Source organism: Bubalus bubalis, chromosome 14, assembly GCF_019923935.1.
Source record: "Bubalus bubalis isolate 160015118507 breed Murrah chromosome 14, NDDB_SH_1, whole genome shotgun sequence".
Classification (NCBI taxonomy): Eukaryota; Metazoa; Chordata; class Mammalia; order Artiodactyla; family Bovidae; genus Bubalus; species Bubalus bubalis.
Genome location: NC_059170.1, coordinates 29,946,717 through 29,967,164, shown reverse-complemented (window position 1 = coordinate 29,967,164; position 20,448 = coordinate 29,946,717). Strand labels below are relative to the sequence as shown.

General features: G+C 56.7%; 1 protein-coding gene across 4 annotated transcripts in view; it reads right to left on the bottom strand.

Moving 5' to 3' along the window:
* The window catches only part of MYT1 (myelin transcription factor 1), a 61,464-nt gene that overhangs the window by 7,875 nt on the left and 33,141 nt on the right, over positions 1-20,448 (bottom strand). For 2 of the 4 annotated variants that reach the window (XM_025263922.3, XM_025263923.3), the window contains exons 7-18: positions 18,565-19,374; positions 17,197-17,331; positions 16,640-16,730; positions 15,500-15,613; positions 13,663-13,877; positions 11,615-11,802; positions 10,847-11,116; positions 7,707-7,861; positions 6,729-6,791; positions 6,546-6,614; positions 2,349-2,411; positions 1,967-2,050 (exon numbers count right to left, since the gene is read on the bottom strand). In XM_025263922.3, the coding sequence (XP_025119707.1) occupies positions 1,967-2,050; positions 2,349-2,411; positions 6,546-6,614; positions 6,729-6,791; positions 7,707-7,861; positions 10,847-11,116; positions 11,615-11,802; positions 13,663-13,877; positions 15,500-15,613; positions 16,640-16,730; positions 17,197-17,331; positions 18,565-19,374 (2,257 nt within the window). The remainder of the gene's footprint in view (positions 1-1,966; positions 2,051-2,348; positions 2,412-6,545; positions 6,615-6,728; positions 6,792-7,706; positions 7,862-10,846; positions 11,117-11,614; positions 11,803-13,662; positions 13,878-15,499; positions 15,614-16,639; positions 16,731-17,196; positions 17,332-18,564; positions 19,375-20,448) is intronic. The other 2 variants (XM_025263924.3, XM_025263925.3) reach the window with 2 other exon arrangements.

Below are 20,448 nucleotides of genomic sequence, written 5' to 3'. Positions count from 1 at the left end.
GGTCTCTCCCTCCACACCCTGGGTCCAAATCTTCAGTGTCAGGTGACCTCTCGTTAAGTCGTGTAGCCCACCCAGGGGACCCCTGGTCAGAGGCACAGCTCTTTGGTCAAGTGCCAGTGCAGCTGGGGACAGTGGGGCCTCTCCAAGGTGATGGACATGCAGCTCCCAACCTCCACATCGCAACCTCCATAGACTTTAATGGTCAGTTATCTACTTGTGGCCAAAGGGATTTACCACAAAGCGCTGACCCGACTTAATCTCAAAAGCTGCAGACACAAGATGTCATAAAAGGGACCCTGCCTCCACCAGCCCCTACACATCACAGCCAGTGCCTGCCAGCCACGTCACTTCAAGCAGTAGGAACTGGAGCATTGATTAAAGTTTCTGCTGCCGTCTGCACTTGTGTAAAGACGCTCATCAATTATAAATATGGGTAAAGTTTATGGCTAGGGAGGAGGTCCTATAAAACAGAGGCGCTACATGGGTGGCCTCTTCACCTTGCCATGGAGCCATTAGAAACTTCATCCATCCTATAAATGCTGAACTATTTCTAGAAGTCACATTCTCCACTTGGCTGCAAATTCTCGAGTTTTTTTTTTTAAAAAGGAAAGTTGACAGCACATCAGGAAGAGGAAAACCATTTTTGCCAGTTAATGTGAAAAATGCTGATCTTGATTTTAATCCTTTGCAAATGCAGCACAATTCACTTATCACACCAGCAGGATCCCTGCTAAATCCATAACAGCCATGCATTTATATGATCACAGGAAAATTCCCAGATTCTAGGAAGAAAAAAATATTCTTTATCCACCCTCTCATTTGGTAGGCAGCATTCACAATACCAACAACCAGTATTTTGCATTTTTGATTTAGTATTCATTACAGTTTTACTGTATAAATTAAATAAACAAGTCTGCCTTATTACAGCAAACAGCTGGTGGGGCTGTCCTCCTTGAAGGGCATAACACTGGTCAATTTGGCCCCTTCTCTGTGGCCAAGCAGATGTTTGGGCCACAGCTGGGCTGATCTCCCTGGAGAAGCCAGCACAACTCCGGCCAGGTCGAGCCCCTCTGCAGAGGTGAGAGCCAGCTGTCATGGCAGACCTGCTTCCCGTGGACCTGCCCAGCCAAGCTACTCGAGTCCCTGGGCACCAGGCAGCCAGAGTCATTCTCTTCCAGTCCTCACCTGCCTGCTCTACCCAATGGCAGCTCTGAGAGTCCTGGGCAAATTGGGTGGTGGGTCACCCTGCTTGCATCTGTGGCACCTGCACGTGGGGAGCTTGAGGGGCAGGGTCCCTCCTGGAAGGACAAGTTTGCCGTGATACCAGCCCCACCAGGTAAGTCCGGGTCAGGGTTCATGACAGGGCAGCAACCCCCAGGGAGAAGGTCAGTAGAGGTCAGAGACACTGTCCACTTAAGGCTCAAGGTGTCTCTCTCCTCCCAAGAGGACCATCGACTCCCAGTTCAGAGTGATCCTCCCAGGCCCCCCCACCGCTCATCAGCTCCCTGCAAAGGCGTGGGGACACACAGATGCACACAATTCAAAGGCTCCCTGTCTTTCTAACCACCCTTTCCTCCTTGACTCCTACACTGACCCCTCCCACCAGACCAGAAGCCATGCAGGCTGTAGTGCCCGTGAGTGCCCGGGGTGGCCCATGCCCTGAGGCCCAGGCCCAGATGCCCTGGGTGCACGGGCGGCAGGGCACTCTGCCTCTCTCGTCCCATCAAACACCACAGACCTGAGAAGTCCAGACAGGAGCCCATGCACGCAGGTATCCTCCACATAACGCATACAGCTCCCACCTGCAAGGGTGTCCCTGTGCATGGCCTGAGCACATCCGTAAAAATGGGCATTGTCACAGCTGTATTAAAGCAAATAGAGTCTAGAAGGAGCTTTTAAAATTATAAAATACAGGGAAACCCCAAGTCTGCACAGCAGCCAGGCTGCCAGCAGGACCCCCACTCACTTCATCAGCTCAGGGTCTTCCTTGTCGTCCTTCGCAGGTGTGGCCTTGGCTCCACTTTTCTTGGCACGAGGGCAGCCTGACAAGCTGGTTTTACAAGAGGAAAAAATGTCACAGTGGTTTAAGGACAGCAACTTCTCAACCCACCTGCCTCCCTCCACCCGTCAGGTTCTGTGGGCAGCAAGGCCATGTCCAGGAAGCGGCCCCCAGCTCTGGCCAGAGGGTATCCTGATCAGCTCTGAGAACATCGACAATTCAGACTTGAGGGAAGAAACAGGCTGGGGTGCAGTGGCATTAATGTGTCACTTGGAGCCTTGAACCTCATCAGCCTGAGGAGACCCCCCACTCTGCTGGCCCGGTGCCCAGAGCACTGGGGCAGGCTCACCTCCGGTGCGACGCGTAGTTCCCTGTTATGTGGCCTGAGCCATCGCAGCCGGGTGTGGGGCACCTGTGGAGGACAGCGTAGCTGAGACCAGGGCTGCAGAACTCACTCGGCCGCAGACCATACGTGGCCCTCGACAGCCCCACCACTGAGGTCTCACATAGTCATGACCTCCAGGCCTCAGAACTTGGCACCCAGTCTCTCTGGGGGAACCAGGAGGACCAGGGGAGACAGCACATTCCTCTGCAGGATGGTGGGCTCCCAACTTGGCCTCCTGCAAAGGACCAGGCTGGATGAGAAGGCTCCAGAACACCTGTGGGCCTTTAAGGGTGCTCTCTGGATGCAAACCCAGCACCAAGGACCGGCTCATCCTGCTTGAGGCTGCTGGAAAAGGACTGCCTGTGCTCACAGACAGCTGTACCGAGCATGAGACGCACCACCCCCAGCCCTAGCAATGTTGGGGCATCACCCCCGCTTGGCAAGTGCCCAGGGTTTTCAAGAGGTGGCTGGCACCAGTGGAAGGGAGCTGGGGAGGCACAGAATGCAAAAGTCCAAAATGTTTGGTGAATATATTATGTCGAAGGTAGAAATCCCCTTTAATACACCAGCTTGAGCTATTTTTCCCTGATTGTCCAGTGACAAAACACGGATCGGTTTCTGCTGGCATCAGAGCACTGGTTCCCAGCCCTGCAGGTGGTCCTCGGGATGCCTCCTCCAGGATGGGCCTGCCGCTCACACCTTGTCCCTCGTGAGGGCCCAGTTCCATCCTGTGTGACCCAGCAGGACCCTGGTGCTTATCTGCCATTTCTGGCTTCATCCTCACAGAGAGAGAGAGCTGTGGAGCCAAGGCCATTCCTCAGCACAAAACTGGCCCCAGAGGGTGGCAGGGCAGAGCGCCAGCTGGGGCAGGATACGGACACTGAAGTTGGCCTGTCAATCAGTGGAGGCTGCCTCACACCCAGGCTCTGGCACGTCCAAGGCCCCTCCTCTCCATCCTCCTCCCAGATGTCCACGGGCCGACACTGCCGCCCCCATTAGGCTAGCATGGCAACATGGAGGGGCTAGATGCCCGGGAGCCTCCTTCCTAGCCCCTCAGACTTTCTTGAGGTACCCTCTTTGTCCCTGCCCCAAGGGCCACCCATCGAGGCTTCCCTGGCCTGGCAGTTGGCAGGAGGCTCAATCTCCCTCCTGTCGGGCTTTGGGGTGACTTAGACCCCAATAAGATTATGATGCCCCCCACCTCAGTCATGTGTGGTCACATTTCAACCCACATCTCGGGCAAGGAGGCTTCTGTGTTTTAATGGAAATCACCCACCACCTCCATCCAGGTAAGCATCACCCGTTCAAATGAACCCCAGCTGCCGGGACCGCCTGCTCTGACATTCTGCATCTCCATGTGGCCTCAGGTCCTCAGGCTCCAGCTGCTCAAGAAGGTCCTCTGGACTACACTGTGAGGACCAGGGAGTCCTTTGCACGGCCCTCTGCACTGAGGCCCAGGCCCTGTGACACCCTCTGCTAGGACAGTCCTTCTCCCTGCTCCTTCTCAGCTGTAGAACACAGGGCTCAGCACTGTAGGCAGTGGCCAGGGTGGTGGGTTCAGAGCAGCCCCCAGCCTCTGTGGCTGTGAGCAAGACGCTTGTCTGTGAGTGACACCCTTGCAACGTGCAGCCTCTGGCAGTGCCTGGGAGGGGGTCTTGGTCAGGGGAGAGACTCGGTAAGAACACACACATGGGGGCACTCCCATTCCAGAAAGGCAGGATCCCCCCCACCTTCCTTGCCAGCCTGATGTCATGGCTTTTCCCTAAGAGTCATGTCCAAGCGAAGATGATGTCATGTGGCTGGAGAAGCAAGTGTCTGCACTGGCCACTGGCAGCGCCGGCCACCATCTCTTCTGAGTGTGTTGTCTGGGCCAGAGGATGAAGCTAGGCAGCATGGCTCACACCAGACCTCACCCTGCCTCTATCCATGTCCCGTAGCCGAGGCAGGGGCTATCCCCAACCTGCACAGAGCTCCCCTATCACAGTCCAGCAGGGTGTGTGGCTGTGCTCATAAGCCCCACACAGGGAGTAGCCCATGTGGCCCGAGGCACCCAAGTCCCCAGATCCTGACCACATGGGACACTTGGAAGGGAAGAATAAATGCCCTTGGAATGTGATCAAAACACAGAAAACACTTAGTCTGAGATTGTCACTGCACTCAAGTGTTGGTGGGGGCCACCAAAGAAGACATTTGCGAGGCATGGCATGGGTGCCTTTGCCCCTCTGTGGATGGGTTACCTTCACCCGACACTGCCACAAAGCTGATCAAGGTGCCAGACGCCCACTGGGCAGGGGAAGGAGAGAAGGACATGGGGGAGTCAGGCCACATCCACGCTGTGACCTGAAGCAGGGGAGGAGTAGCCTCCACAGGAGGACACTTCAGAGGGAGTCGGGGGTGATTTTTTTCGTACAAGGAACACTTTCCATCGCCAACTTCCAAACAAGTTTGGGTTACAGTTCTTCACAGGCTGTCCATCTCAGAAGGGCTCTGACCCTCCCTACTGGCCACATTTCTGGACCCAGACCAAGGGCCAAGTCCATGTGTCAGTTCCAGGAACCCTGACCAACTGCTCTGCAGGTAAAGGGCTACTGAGGGCATGCGGTCCCTTCTAGAATTCCACCACCCTCAAGCTGGAAAATCACAGAAAACTGATCAGTTAGAAAAGTAAGTTGAACTGGAAAAGAAAACAGGAGAAAGGATCGTGAGAAAGACGGCAGAAGAAGAGAGGAAGGAAAGAGGGAAGAGGAGGGTGGGGAAGAGCATTCCAAGCCCACAGGCCTGAGGGTCTCATTGCATTTCCGGAGTTGGACACTTGGGGTCAGCGAGTGCATGTGTGAACCTGCCTCAGAACATGCTAGTGTCAAAGCTGATAAACTCCTGGAAACATGCTTCTGGTCATGAACTCTGCCCAGCCTCACCTGTGGCACTGGAAGACCGCATTGGTAAAACAGGTAACGATACGCTTTTCCTGGCTACTAGGACCAGACAGGCTCCCCAGAGCCACAGAAGTGAGGCTGGCAGGACCCTCTGCTCAGACAGACCTGGAGCTTCCTGCCCGATCTAAGTCAGTGCAGGTCCGTGGAAGCTTCCGGCGGCCATAGCTCCTCATCTTAAAGGCACCAGAGTCCCAGATCAGGCTGAGCCAGTGAAACCTGGCCTGGATGGAAGGCCCCCAACACAGAGGCCCAGAGTGGGAGAAATCCCCTGGAGAGGGAGTGACCTGAGGGGCCAAGAGAGGGCCCTCCTTCCACAACCTCGGTTCAGCCTAGGAGCACAGGGTCAGCATTATGTGGCTCAGGGCCACACCAGCCACGATGTCACAGCTCAACTAAAGGCATGAAATCAAAGGCCATTACAATCCCCAACTCCAGCCCCAGAAGGACGCTGAGAGCCAGGAAACCTCTGGGTGCGTGCTCCTCGCTTGAACAAGACTGTCAGTCAGAGTGGCTGGTGCCACTGGGCTGCCCTGCCCGGGTGTCAGGGACAGGAGGAGCAGAAGCAGAGAGCAGGCACAGCAAAAAGGAGGGGCGAGCATAGAGGTGAGGCGTGGGCGGGGGTGGGCACCAGGGGCCAAGACAGAAGCAGCTGGAAGGGGTGCAGGAGGAGGGACAAGCACAGAGTTTCTCGGCCATCACCAGCATCCAGTCCGCTTAGCAAGAGCTACACAGCCTGCAGCCCTCTAAGCCACAACGAGACTTACAAGCCATGGCCAGTCCGGGACTTCTCCCAGATCACCACAGCAGGGTAAAGCAGGCCCAGACAGCAGCCCATCAGGGGTCCTCAGGAGAGGGAGAGAATGAGCCGGGCCACCAGGAGCCAGAGGCAGGTCCTACGTCCTTTTGGCCCTCCCGACCCTCAGCCCTCAGAAAGGCTGGCAGGGCCGAGGGGAGCACAGGACCCCGTAGCAGTCCTGGGCCTAAGGGGACAGGCAGACAGCAGAGCTCAGAGCAGAGAGAGACAGGCAGAGTGGCGAGAATCCCAGCCAAGCAGAATCAGCCCGTCCATGGCCCTGCCTCTCTGCCCCACGGCCCTGCGCCTCTGGCTAGGGCCGGCCTGGTGCCAGAGCCCTCGAGAAGGCTGATTTGGGCTGGAGCCTCATGAAAGGAGTGAGCAGAGCAAGGAAGCCACCCCAGAGATGGGAGGCCAGGAGGGCAGACATACTTGAGGTCAGCAGAATGGGCAGCCATGAGGTTTCTGAGGCTCTTGTCAGCAAGAGGGCAACCAGAGAGGCTGAAAGAGAAGAGATGGGATATTGGGATGAGCCAAAGAGGGGGAGCAGAGCAGCAGAGGGAGAAGACCCACCACACAGCACCCAGGCCAGGCGGACCCAAGCGGGGGACGAACCTGCGGTGGGAGGCATAGTTCCCAGTGATGTGGCCACTGCCGTCACAGCCAGGGGTGGGGCAGCTGGACAAAGGAAACAGAGCGTCAGATCAGACAGCGAGGCACCCTGCCAGACCCGCCCCGGGGCTGAGTCCACTCAGGGAGGGCGGTGGCACCTGCTCCCTACCCGTCTCGGAGCAGACCCTTCGCTTCCGCCTCTATGACTGCAAGTTTCTCCCATACCACTCAGCTCAAGAAGGAAAAGGGAACCAAAGTGAAGCTCAACTTAAAGTCGAGATGCTCTGAAGCCCTCGCACTGTGCACGCACACGTGTCCACGCTTGTGGACAGGCGGGCGGGGGGTGCCTTCGTGATGTGGCGGGGCCTTCCCCGAGGAAAAGGCCCCAGCCAGAGCCAGCTACAGGGCAGGAGGAAGCTGGTGGGGTTGGGGGCACGAAGAGGAATCCCAGGGACAAACTCTGAGCAGAGGTGAGGGCTGGATCACCTGCGGGGCAGGTGTCAGGCTTCTCACTGTCCCCTAGGGGAGATGGTGTTCAGTGGCAGTTAGCCAGGAGCTATCCCCCCTCCAGTGGCGTCTGGTTAAACTAGCTCTGGCTGCCAGGGCTGAGGGCACCGACTCTGAGGCAGAGCTCGCCGAGTACTGGCACTCAGTGGGGGCTCAGGAGGTGTCCACCCCCCTCAGCCCTTGTCTGCTCTGTGGGCCAGATGAAGGCTCATCCTCACTCTTTATCACCCTGAAGGAGCAGGTTAGAGGCCAGCATGGTACAGGGGTGAGGGGAACCTCCCCTGCTGTCTGGCCCAGGAAGGTCCTAGTACAGGCAGCTCAGCCTCTGCCCACCAAGGTGGCCAGGGCAGGAGGATAGTCAACACAGGGCTGCGCAGGGGCCGGCCTGGTCATCACAGGCTCCCACTAGGGTGTTCTCGTTTCCAGACTATAGAGGTCCCCTGGGGGGTCCTGTCGTTCAAGGTGGGGACTTACGTGAGCAGCTCCTTCTTTATGTCCTTGGAGAGAAACTTCAGCTTAAAGTTGGCCAGGGTGACCTCCCCGGGGTACTTCCGCTCCTCAAAATTCTCCTCCGACACTTCCTGGTCATCTGCTTCAGAAGAAGCAAAAGAATGGGCTGCTGGCTCTGACTGCAAAAGACCAGCAGGGAGATGTTTTAACCAGCTGGCGGGGGCCGGGCGCCCAGCCCGGGGCTGAGGGAGAGGGGCCTTTCAGAACAGGGTCCACAGAGGCGTTTTCTGGAGTCTCCTGTCTTATGCATGCAGGAGTAAGACATACTCCCAAGATGCAGGAAGCAGCCCCCAGAAGGGCTGGGGTGCTCCCTCACCTCAGCTGCTGCGCCCGAGCTGACCCAGGAACGGGGAGACACGGATGCCACCCAGGGCAGCTGCTCTGACACCCTCAATGGCCTCTGGCCTGTATGTCACCTCCGGCCACCCGCCCTGGGTCACCTCCTGCACACCAGAGTGCACAGAGTGCAGCTCCTTTGGGGCCGCTACCACTGAGGGTATGTCTGTTGACATGCTATGAGGATGAGTGGAACAATGTACAAAGTATGACAGAAATAATCACAGCAACCGTAGGGCCTTCTGGCCCTGTGGGCCCAGCCGGCACGATGACCTGACTGCAACCAGCACTTTAATAAGCACTTTGACCTCAAATGCAGGGTCTGGAAATGTTCAGTTGCCACCCAAGAACAGGGCACTATGAACGCGGTGGTGAACAAGGACATTCCCTCCATCCAGGGCAGGGAAGATGTCCACAAGAGTCAGGAAGGTCAGTACCCTACAGGTCAGTCTGTAACGGACCATTAGCCCCAGCGGTGGATCACGATTCAAGTCTCAGGACTTGCTGTATGTCCCAGGCACATTGTCCAACCTCCTGGGTGCCACACTTTTAAGCTGGAAACAGTAGCAGGCCCTCCCAGGATGTCTGGGGCTGAGATGAAGAAAGGCCCGTGGCACCATGCGATGCTGTTGCTACTGTTAATACTGAACAAGGCATAGCTGTGTGGACGAAGAGCCTCAACTTGAGTCCAGCCTTCAGGAGAAACAAGGGCCTCCCAGACTCACAGGGGCAGAGGCAGCTCCAGAGCATGAAGCACATCCCAGAGGCCCACAGACATAGGGGCCAGGGCTGTTTGGGGACATGAGGGGGCACTGCTGCCAGAGTTGGGTGGGAGGTGATGCTAAAGGCTGGGGCAAGATGGTCAAGGAGCCTTGGGCAGAGCTAGAAGGAGGGTCTGAACGGGGAGTCCAGACCACAGTAGACGGACTGGGAAGGCCTGATCCAGGGGGTGACCCAATAAAACAGGGGCACCCGTGCCCAGGGCACAGGGGAGGAAAGGAAGGGCCTGGGGGTTAACTGAGGCTTCCTGCCAGGAAGTGGATGGTTGACGATGGAGCATCGCAGCAGGCTTCTGTGGCCAGGTTCCCCAGGACCTCTGAGACCCAGGTCACCTACAGATGACACAACTGTCCTGGAAAGGGGTGAGGATGCTCAGAGGGCATGGGAAGGTGGGGCGGGGCCGGGCGGGTGGCAGAGGGAAGTGGCCAGAGAGACCAGCCTTAGCTGGGGGCCAAGGAAAGGGGAAGGACCACTGGAGGGGTGGAGGGGAGACAAGTCACAGGCACAGAACTGAACAAGGGTGACAGCGGATGTGGGGACATAGCCTGGTGACCCCAACAGGAATAGAAGGGCCCCACCGGGCCTCAGACTTGGCCCCACTAGCAGAGAGAAGCCCTCCTGCCAGCCCCCACTGACCCTCAGCCAGCCTCCCTACCCCAGGGGCTCACTCTGAGAGAAGTATCCCTCTTCTGAGCCCTGACATTGAGTTGCTGCCATGTGACTGAGCCAGATGACCTAGACCTGGACCAGGCGGCTCCTCTATAAAGTAGGGGTGCATGTGAGGCCGGTAGATGGAGGAACCTGGCCACCCCTGAAGATGAAACTGTAGAGGGGGTGGGTTCTCACAGTAGAATCCTCACCACCGCTGCTCCTCCTCCTCAGGGATCTGCCCCCAGCCCCGCCTGCCAAGGGGCTGGCTCCACCCACACACCGCCCTGCTCCCCACCGGGCTGGCCCTGCCCAGACACAACCATTCCAGAGGCTTCCTGGTTCTGCTTCAGTGTCCCTAGTGGTAAAGAACTCCCTGCCAATGCAGGAGACGCAAAAGACTCGGGTTCAATCCCTGGGTCAGGAAGATCCCCCAGAGAAGGGCACTGGCAACCCACTCCAGTATTCTTGCCTGGAGAATCCCATGGACAGAGGAGCCTGGAGGGCTATAGTCAACGGGCTCACAAAGAATCAGACACGACTTAGCACATACGCAGGGACCTGGCCCCTTTGCCCTCCTGGAAGTGGGGCTGGCAGGCAGGGGAGGGCTGGGAGGGACCCCTCAGGCCTGTCCACACTATGCAGAGTCCGCCTGGAGTTGCACCCTCAGAGAGGAGTTCTGCTTTCTGGAAGCCCCCAGTCAGCCCCACCTCGAGTGGGTGGAGTCACCAGGAAGGGAATGTTCCACCAGCCCCCAGGCTATGGATGGGTCAACACTGAGGCCTGGCTTGCCGCTCCTTAGCAGGCAGTACTGCTCTGGGACTCAGACCACTGGCTGCCAGAGGCCAGGCGTTTTCTCCTGCCTCTGTCCAGGGAACCAGGGGCCTGCAGTGTCCTGGGGATGGTGAGGAGAGGCTGCCACGAGAGTTCAGGGTGTCCCTCATCTGGACAGCAGGCTGGTGGGAGGCCCACGAAACCAGGGAATTTGAGGCCATTCCCGAAATCATCCCCCGAACCGCCCCTGTCCTCTCCACACTCTTGGAGAGCCACACTGCCGCTGACCACTAATTCTCCAGAGGTGAGAAGACCACCTCCCTTTTGGAGGGGACAAGGCCACAAACTGAGCCAATGGTGAAAACACCTCCAGGAAGGTGGACTTAGCTGCCCGGAGCAGGCAGAACCCTGTGTGGAAAGCAGTAGGACCCACAGAGCCTCTGCCTGGAGATTCCAGCGTGTTTATGCCAACCCTTGGGTAAGGCAAGCTGACCGCCAGCACCTGCTCAACCCCTTCTCCTCCAACCATCCAACAGCTCTGGACCTCCCACCTGGACAGCACCCACCTCCTCAGGCTCCTCCTCTCGTGGGCGGCTGGGCTTGGTGTAGTCCAGAGGCCGGTCCCACTCATCCTGGCGGGAGGCGTGGCTAGACGGGGGTGAGGTCAGGGAGCTGCTGGGGGCGCTGGTACTGCTCTGGCGCTGGCAGGCCTCAGGTGACTTCACGCCAGGGCTGCTGCTGCTGCTGCTCCCGCTGGGGAAAGTGTTCTCCCGCCTGCGGTGCTTGTGCATGCTCAAGTCCAGGGTTCCATTCTCATCCACCTCAATGTCCACGGCCTGCATTGCAAAGGCGACATCTAGATTAGACACAATCCCTTCCCACAGGTGCCTTATTTTCCCTCCAAAGGGAACAGGGCCAAAAAGAAGAGAGGAGCCTCTGAGAAGAAAGTATCCTGAAGCTGACTGAGTGGACTCACTCTACCCACTGCCTCAAGGCCTCCAGCCCATAAAACCAGCCCCTGCACATGGCCACCTGTGTGGGCACAGGAACACGTGGAAGCCAGTGGAAGCCCGCATCCCGGTAGACGCGGGAACAGGTGTGTACAGCCACTTGGCGCCCTTAGGCACAGTGCGTGGTGCTCAGGGAGGTAGACCCATCCAATGTCTTTGGCCAGCAGGGTCAGTGGTCAGGAGGGAGAAAAGGAAAGAGTGGTACTCCCCTCATAGATGCTGGGTTTGCTGAGCCTGCTTTGTGCAGGCTGCATATAGTCCTGACTGCAAACCCCACCCGCCTTCTCTGCCTCAGAAGGAGCTCCCAGCAGGGGCCTCGCCCACCTTGCTGGGCAGGTCCTGTGGCTTCGTGCTGAGGTTCTCAGGCATCTCCCAGCAGCGCGTGGAGAGGTTCAGGATGGCAGTGGCGGCCATGTGCGCGGCCTCTGCGTCGTGGGCGTAGTCGAAGCCTGCAGAAGAGGATGAGGTGCAGGGGCTGGGCCTGGGGGGAGAGGCCTTTGGGAAAGGTTTGGCTGCAAAAAGGGAACAACAGCAGGCTGATATACAACGCGAACGGGAGGCGGCCAAAAAGACACACAGGGGAGTTTTAGGTGGCTGGGAGCTTTGAGCACAGCTACGTGGAGGTGGGCCCGGGGCTGGGTCACCCACCCACTGCTGTGAGCTTGCATACCCCAATCTGCCCCCATCCTGGTCGCGTACTGAGAAGGCCACTTCTGTCTTGACCATAACTTGGGCAGAAAGGGCAAAGACAGGCTAGCTTCCCTGATATTGCAAACAAAACAAGTTATCTATTGGTGAATGCTTATTGAAAGACTAAAGTCTGTAAATAGGAAGAGTGTCTACAGTGTCATTCAAGTAGGCAAATTTTGTCACAATATCTCAAAAGGATGATTTTGGTGTCACCTCCTCAACAGCCACAGCTTTAGTAAATAACATTGTTGCTCAAATATAATGATGCGAAGAGTTGACTCACTGGAAAAGACCCTCATGCTGGGAAAGACTGAAGGCAAAAGGAGAAGGGGGCAGCAGAAGATAAGATTTAGATAGGATCACCGACTCAACGGACATGAATCTGAACAAACTTGGGAGTTAGTGGAGGACAGAGGAGCCTGGCATGCTGCAGTCCATGGGATTGCAAAGAGTTGGACAGGCCTTAGCTACTGAACAACAACAGAACATGAAACATGAAGGCATAAAATGTCATCTTTTCTAATAACTGTGTCATAACCATAAGATCACTCTCACGTATGATTTCTGAGTAATCACGATATCACCAGCAAATTTCCAGTGCCCCAGCATAAGTGGGTGCCTTGCATGAAGCCCTCTCCTAACAAGTTGGAGAGATACCTGCACTCCAGCTGGCCATTGTATTGATCAGTGTTTCTAGTATGAACTCATAGGAAACTCATCATTGCTGATTTTGGCATCTGAACATCCATCATGAGCTGACAGCTCCAACCTTATGTACACTGGGGCAGTTTTCCATTTTGTAGGTATTACGCAAGCTAATTGGCTTGCAACTCACAAATTAGTGTAATACGTGACCAAAAAAAGACAGGGGACTTCCTTTGTGGTCCAGTGGTTGAGAGTCTAGTGCCGGTGCAGGAGACATGGGTTTGATCCCTAGTCTGGGGGATCAAAGATTCCACATGCTGAGGAGCAGCTAAGCTGGTGCCACAGCTACTGAGCACATGCTCTAAGCTGCAACTACGGAAACCCGCACCCCTAGAGCCTGTGCTCCGCAACAAAAGCCACCAAGTGAGACGCCCGTGCACTGCAACAGAGTAGCCCCCGCTCGCCACAACTCGAGAAAGCCTGCACAGCAACAAAGGCCCAGTGCAACCCAAGTATAGGAATAATTTTTTAGAAAGACAGGAGAGCTTGTTCTCAAAGGTTTGTAGGAATGAATTCTGTTAGTGCAAGCACCCAGAAATTTTGTTGCTAATATTACAAATGGCACACTGTATCCAGCAAGATGGTCCCTGTCTGAGCATCTGTTGGGTATCCAGGCTCAGCACAGTGGCTCTTCCTAGACCTCCACCCTTGAGCTGGAATAAACCGCCTGGGAAAGGACAGCCGGGGGAGGGCACACTCACAGGGTAAACCATGTCAGCGATGTTGGGCTTAACTCTTTGGACGTGCACACCATAACACACTTGTTTTTGTTTCAATGTGTAGTGAGGAGACACATCCAGTTTGATGCTGAACGTGAAGGCCACAATGTGGGTGAGACCCAGACTCTGAGAAAGTCACCACGGTAGACTGGGACAGCTGGGGCCCCAGATGGAGAGTCCCTACATGCTCCTGGGGAAGGGTTCCTCCTCCTCTGCCCCTCAGACCCTACACCTCCCAGAGCAGTTTCCCCAACTTACATTTAAAGGCTTTCGGTGAGGTTTCGCTGGTCTGAATCTTTGGGGCAAGCATGCGCTTACCAAAAACCTGAGCATCAAAACTTGCGTAGTCAAAGGTGACCTTGGAGAACTTCTCCAGCTCCTTGGCCAGGTTGGCCCTGGGTGTGGTGGGGGCCACGCTGGGCCGGTAGCTTCCATAGGGAGGGACCTCAAGCTGCTTCACGAAGCACATGGGCCTGGGGTGCAGGATGGAGATGAGAAACATGAAGACAGGACACAAGGACCCTGTGCTATTCAACCCAGCACCCTCTGCCATGGCCTAGCCCAGCCATCCCTCAGAGGCCAGTGTGGACTGAGACCCAGGCAGGCCCTCCCCTGCCCGCCGCTACAGGTTGCCTGTGGGATGTGCAGGAAGAACTGCCATGGGGAAGAAGCACTAGGAGACTTGAAGTAACAGCACGTATCCCCTTGCAGACAGCATCAGCCAGAGGAGGGGAAAAGGAGAGCTGGTTTCTGAGCCCTTGGCTGGGAGCCCCAGAGGAGCATCTTTAGGGTGGTGGGCAGTCAAAGTGGAATTCTGGTGGTGGAATAACTTGTTAATACAAGTCCCCAGACAGGAGGGAGCTGGAGCACCTGGAGGGGATATGGGGGTGTTTCTGAGAATCAGCCTCAGGGCACAGCAGCTCCACTTTTTGAAGGGAGTGGCCTAGCCCTCCCCTGTCCTCTGCTTAAAGTTGCTTAAGATGCCCCTGGAAGGGCTGCTGCCCAGTTAAGGACAGGCATGAAAGCACTGCTGCAAGCATTCAGTCACTGTTACTAGAGCTCTGAAAGAGCTCAGATTTTTAAATGTACAAGAGATGGTGTGGAGACACCAGCCTCCGCAGCCCAGGGGCCGGGGCAGGAGCAAGACCAGCAGAAGAGAAAGGCCATGGCGTCTGTACCATTCCAGTGAGGGGCTCAGAGAGAAGGAAAGCAGAGGAGGCGTCTAGAGCCAAGCAGTGACTTCACTCTGGAAAGGGTGGAATTAAGAAGGACCAATGGAGAGGCCCCGAGGTGCCAGGCACTGTAAGAATTTGAGCATGACCCGAAAAGAGGAGCCTGTTGCCAAGAAGACCCTGGAACCACGATAAGGCCAGCTCTGAAGGGCCTTGGGAAAGCGAGGCCACCAGAGCACGAGCAGGCTCTCCTCCTCCACTCTGGACTGGCCAATGCAGCTGAGAAGTTGCTGGCGAGCTCTCAGCTACCCTCAAGGGAAGATGAGGCCTAAACTTAATGGCTGCGCCTTACAGGGCCTTCCTGGGACAAAAGCCCCTCTGGTCCTCATTTCTCATTTGTAGGAAAAAAGCTGTAAGCCCCCTCAACCTTCCAGGTTCCAAAGAGCAAGTCAGTCAGTTAAGAGGACAACAGAGTCACAACAGGGCTCCTAGTTCCTCTGGAAGAGACAGAGGGAACAATCTGACACATATCTGAGTCACTCTGCAGAAACTAAGACACTTGCCCAGTGGTGACGACATGCCAACCACAAGCCTGTGGACCCCAGACTGTTGGAATCGTAAGGTTGAGATTCTTGAAACATCACCTACCACCTCACCGTCAGCCGATCAGAAGAAGGTCCACAAACTATTATGCATCTCAAACCCTCTTCCCTCACACTGTCTGTAAAGACCTCACCAGAAAGCCAATGGGAAGTCGAATGTTCTGAGCACCAGCCACCCATTCTCCTTCCATGGTTTTTGTAATAAACTTTCCTCTGCTCCAAACGCCAACCCAGTTTTGGTTTGTTTGGCCTCACTATATGTCGGGTAGACGAACCTGGGTCCAAGAACACCCCTCCAGGTCTGTGGTTCATGTCACTCACCTGAGGATCCGATCCGAATTGGAGCTATTCTTGGAAGGCTCTCCCGGCTGTGGCTGTTGCTTCTCATGAGATTTGGCTAATTTTTCGGCAGCAGCAATGGGACACCCAGACAAACTAGAGACAGGATAGGAGGACAGCTGAGCCCTTCCCCAGGCCCCACCCATCTAAGCCAGGAGCCAGACACCAGCAGGCGCCGAGGGAAGGCTGTCGTTCCTATAGAGGGGGCTTTTCCCCAGCTCTGTCCTCAGCCCTCAAAGCACCTGCTGCTCACTCAGTTTCTGTTTTTGGAAATTCTAAGCCAAGACACACAGAGACAATGCATCCTAAAGTTCTTCAAGGCTCTAGACAAAGGCCTCTCCTCTGGATGGATCTGGGGGATGGGCCTGCCTCTCACCCTGCTCCTCTTGCCTCACCATCAACCAGAGCTGCTAAAATTCTGTCACCCACAGGCCATGAACTGGGTGCTGACCCTGGAGGACACGGACCACCAGGGTCACAGCAGAAGGGCACAGGTCCTTCCCAGGAAAGCACCTAATCCGAGACACCATGGATACGGCTTCGACTGTTCGAACTAAGAAGCTGATCGACCAGAGGACGTGACATCATCACAGCAGTGCTGGGGAGTTCAGCCTCTTCTCAGTGATTGGACCTCAAAGACTCTGGCCGTCCTTTCAGCTGAGCATCACTCACTGGAGCAAAGGCACCTGCTGCCACAGCCACAGCTGCCCAGGGCTCGGGGAAGCAGTGGCCAGAAGACGGCAGACAATGGAAGCACCAGGGTCTCAGCACCCCACTGAGCAACCAGGCTTAGGCCCGGATGCTGAGGCTGTGCCCTAAGCAAGAGCTAGTGTCCAGAGGCTTCCCGAATCTCCACAGGGCAGGGTCCCCACCCGGCTCTACCCAGGCTGCAGGCACCCATTCCTCCAGGTGCACTCTGGTGTCTCAGGACCCCCTCAGAGTGGCACCAGTGACCACCCCTCCAGGTGCTGCTCTGCGCCCACCAAAGGTCTGTCCTGACCTTGCACTCACCCCAAAGAGCAGCACACAGAGGGACAGGGCAAGCCTGAGACATGTGCCAGGTTGGGGCACCCACAGCATGCCCCCGCCACCACCCTCACCATGCCCAGTCCAGCCCCATACCTTCTGTGCGTGTTACGGTTGCTGTTCACATGGCCCTGGCCTGTGCAGCCAGGAGTGGGGCACTTGAGCACGTTCTCGTGCATGGCCAGGACTGCAAGACAACCGGGGGGAGCCAGTGAGCACCTCCCTCCATGGAGCATCCAGGAGCCCCAGGCTCAGCTCAGTCAGAGAACCCCTCCCACGGTGGCCCTGGCTCTCTAGGGCAGAAACCAGTTCAGCCTTACAACGTCCCTCCTCTCAACTTACTGCCCCTCACACAGAAGTAAGGACAGCCTTCCTCCTTCTGAGACCCCAGCACATAGAAAGTGGTCCCTCCCCAGCTCCAGAGCCCAGCCTCCCCTCCTGCGTGCCCGTGTCCATGGCCAGCTTCCTGGGACCCTGACCCAGTCTGCCATCTCCAGGTGAATCACCGGACCCTCCACGTCCCCATGCTTGTAGGGCTCAAGTATGGGCTTCAGGACATGCCGGTTCAGAGGGACAGGGCTCTGTGTGGCCATTCCCCAAAGTGGGCACTATCCAAACACCAGAGGCAGCCTGAACCATGCAGAGCTACTCACTCTCCGGGGGGATCCTGTCCTTGTGGGGACAGCCAGACAGGCTGCGGTGGTGTGGGTACAGCCCAGTGACATGGCCGGTGCCATCACAGCCTGGTGTCGGACACTTGATCTCACGTTTTTCACTTCTTGAGGGATCTAAACACACAGGGCCTCTGGGTCAGAGAGCAGCCAGGAAGTTGGGGGGTAGTGGTGAGCAGGGAGGGGGTAGTGCAGCTCACAAGCCTTCACTCTGGCTATCCAGAGAGGAGGATGACCAGACCGCCCAAGAGCCCTAAAGGCACCAGGGCTGGACAGCAAGGGGATACTAGAGGGACTGTCCAGGGTGTTTAAGTGGAAAAGCCCACAGATGGCGAAAACCCACAAACAGTGGGACTGCAGCCCTTTGAGGAAGACCACCTGGATGGTGGCTGGTGCCCTCTGTCCTGTCCTGCTAATGTCCTGCGCAGCCCCAGGCCTCCACAGAGAAGTGAAGCTGTGCAGCAACACCCCTGCCAGGACTCGTCCTTCATGTTGACACAAAAGGGGGAGACAGAAGCTAAGTAACTCACCCAAAATGAAGTTGCTCAGTAGTGTCCAACTTTTTTGAGACCTCATGGACTGTAGCCCGCGAGGCTCCTCTGTCCATGGAATTTTCCAGGCAAGAATACTGGAGTGGGTTGCCATTTCCTTCTCCAGAGGATCTTCCCAACCCGGTAATCGAACCCAGGTCTCCCACCTTGCAGGCAGACTCTTTAAGGTCTGAGCTACCAGGGAATCAAAGCAGCTAATAAAGGCTTAGGAAGAAACTTAACCCCAAATCTCAGCTACTGACCTCATTAAGCCTTTACAGGCCAGAGAGGTCACTGTAAGTCTGGGGGCAGAAGGGAAGACCTCTCAGGACGCACATGGTCCCCAGGGCATAGCCAGTGACCCAGGGAAACTTCCAATGCAGCTATCATCCCCTTTGATAGAACACAGAAATCACAGACCATGCTCAGAATGCCCACCCCCAGGGAGGGCAGGGCCCCTGGGAGCTCTGCCTGATTCAAATGGGAGGAGGTTGTCCTTTGACCCCCAGGCAGGCAGAGGCACCCTAAGGGGCTCATAAGCCTCTCCCAGGCACCGCCCTCCTGAGTTCGCTGCCACCGGCCTCTAGGGCTCTAGCACTGGCCTCTAGCCCCTCTAGGGCTCGTGGGCACCTGTGTCTCAGCATCAGGATCCCTGAGGACCAGTGCCAATGCCCTTATGGTGCTCCCAGCCCTGCCTCCTGCCTCACCAACCACAGTCTGTGTCTGTCTGGCCAACACCCCCCACCTCCCATGACCCCCAGCCAGTGAAATCCTCAGGGCATGTCCACAGGTCCCGGGCATCCCTGGGAGCCCAGCCTACCTTTGCTGCAGTAGCTCTTCCGGGCAGCGTCCAGGGGTCTCGCTGCCTTCCCCGGCTCGCCCGGGCCCAGTGGGCCTTGCTCGGCAGGTGAGCATCCCGGCTCACAGACAGCCCGCACCTGCTCGGCCTTCAGGGCAATGGCCTGCTCCAGGAGGCCCAGGTTGCCACGGGTCATCATGTCGTACATCTCCGACTCGTCTGTGACCGCAGACTTCTGGGAGCGCGAGTCCTCGTCTTTGCCGTCGTCGGACCGCACCTCCACTAGGACGGAGTACCCGGGCTTGGGGCTGGGAGGCACCAGGCCCCGGGGTTGAGGGCTCTTCGGGACAGGGACGTGGGGGGCATCCTCCTGGCAGATTACATCGGGAGGGGCCTCCTCCTCGTCCTCCTCGTCCTCCTCGTCATCTTCCTCCTCCTCATCATCTTCCTCCTCCTCCTCCTCTTCCTCCTCGTTGCCCAGGATCACTTTCTGCTTACTGGATACCTCACTGGCCACACTCTCCAGAGACTGGGGACCCGGCTCCTGGGAGCGCTCACTGGTGACTTCAATCACCTCCTCCACGTCCTCTGGCTGGATGAAGTCCTCCTTCTCCCCCTCGTCACTGGTGGCTTCCTCCTCAGCCTCCTGAACTAGGCCTGGTGTGGCCACCTGGCCTGAGTCTCCGCCAACTAGGGTCTCTTCAGCGATTTGGCCCAAATTTAGGAGAGAAGTTGCAATGATTTCCTGATAGCTGCTGTAGCTGCCCTTGGAGGAGCCCGAGGGGCTGCTGATGGGATTGGATGCGAAATGTGCCTTTACTGGGCTCCTTCCTACACAAAATCAGAAACCATATGGGAGGCACATGGGAACGGGGGTGGGGGGGGTGGCTAAGAGTCACCTGGAGTGTGTCTCCAGGCCACTGGCTCCAGTTCCTTCACCCCACTCTGCCACAGCCAGAGGACACCAGACCCCAGAAACAGGATCGATGTAGCCGTTTTTGTCTGCTTGGAGACACCACTGCTGTACTTTTGAAACTAAGATTTACAATGATAGTTTTGATTAACAGTCCTCCCTGTTATGTGCACTTTTTAAAATCAGGCAAATCTGTGTTTCATAAAATGGAGCCTACAGAATGCATAAGATCTTTTAACACTGTTTCATAATTGAGAAGCAGTAAAAGCTGTTTTTAAAGGTTAAGTCATTTCATCGCCGTGGCTAAGATGCAGTGGGTGCTCACCACACCCGGGCCTCCTGGGTGGTGGATAAGGACCCCAGAATGTGAGAGCCAGCCCGCCTGCTCCCGCTTCAGGAGGGCTGAGCCAGAGCACAGAGCTCCCTCCTGTGTAAGGAAGCCAGGAGGCCAAGTCCCTGACCCGGCACCCTCTCGGGCACAGCCAGGTCCCCAGCAGGGAGGTGGGTTGCAAGAACTCTCCCTACAGTGGCTCTAAAGTGAAGTAAGAATCCACCTCAGATCCCAAAAGGGGAGAACACCAGAAACATGGATGTATTGGAGGGGAGGGTTTGGGCCTCTGGCCTCTGCCACACCCTCAGGACCCCACAAGTCTGCCAGGGTCTCAGGACACAGACATGCCCCACCTTCACACTAGTGATTCCCAAGAACTGGGGGCCATACAGGGAAGAAGGTGACAGCAAGGAGACCCCTCAGTTCTCACTGCCCAGCCCAGCTTCCCTGGACACCTCCACCACCTCCCTTAATGCCAAGCAGACCCCTGCCCCCCAACCAGGTGGCTCTTTTGAGGCCAAGTGGGGCGGGTCTGTCCAAGACCACCCCATACAGACCCACAGCCACATCCATCTGTCCGTCCTTCTGTCACACACGCAGACAGACACACATCCAAATGCACAGTGTTCACACACAGACCCTGAGCCCCCAGAGCCGGCCC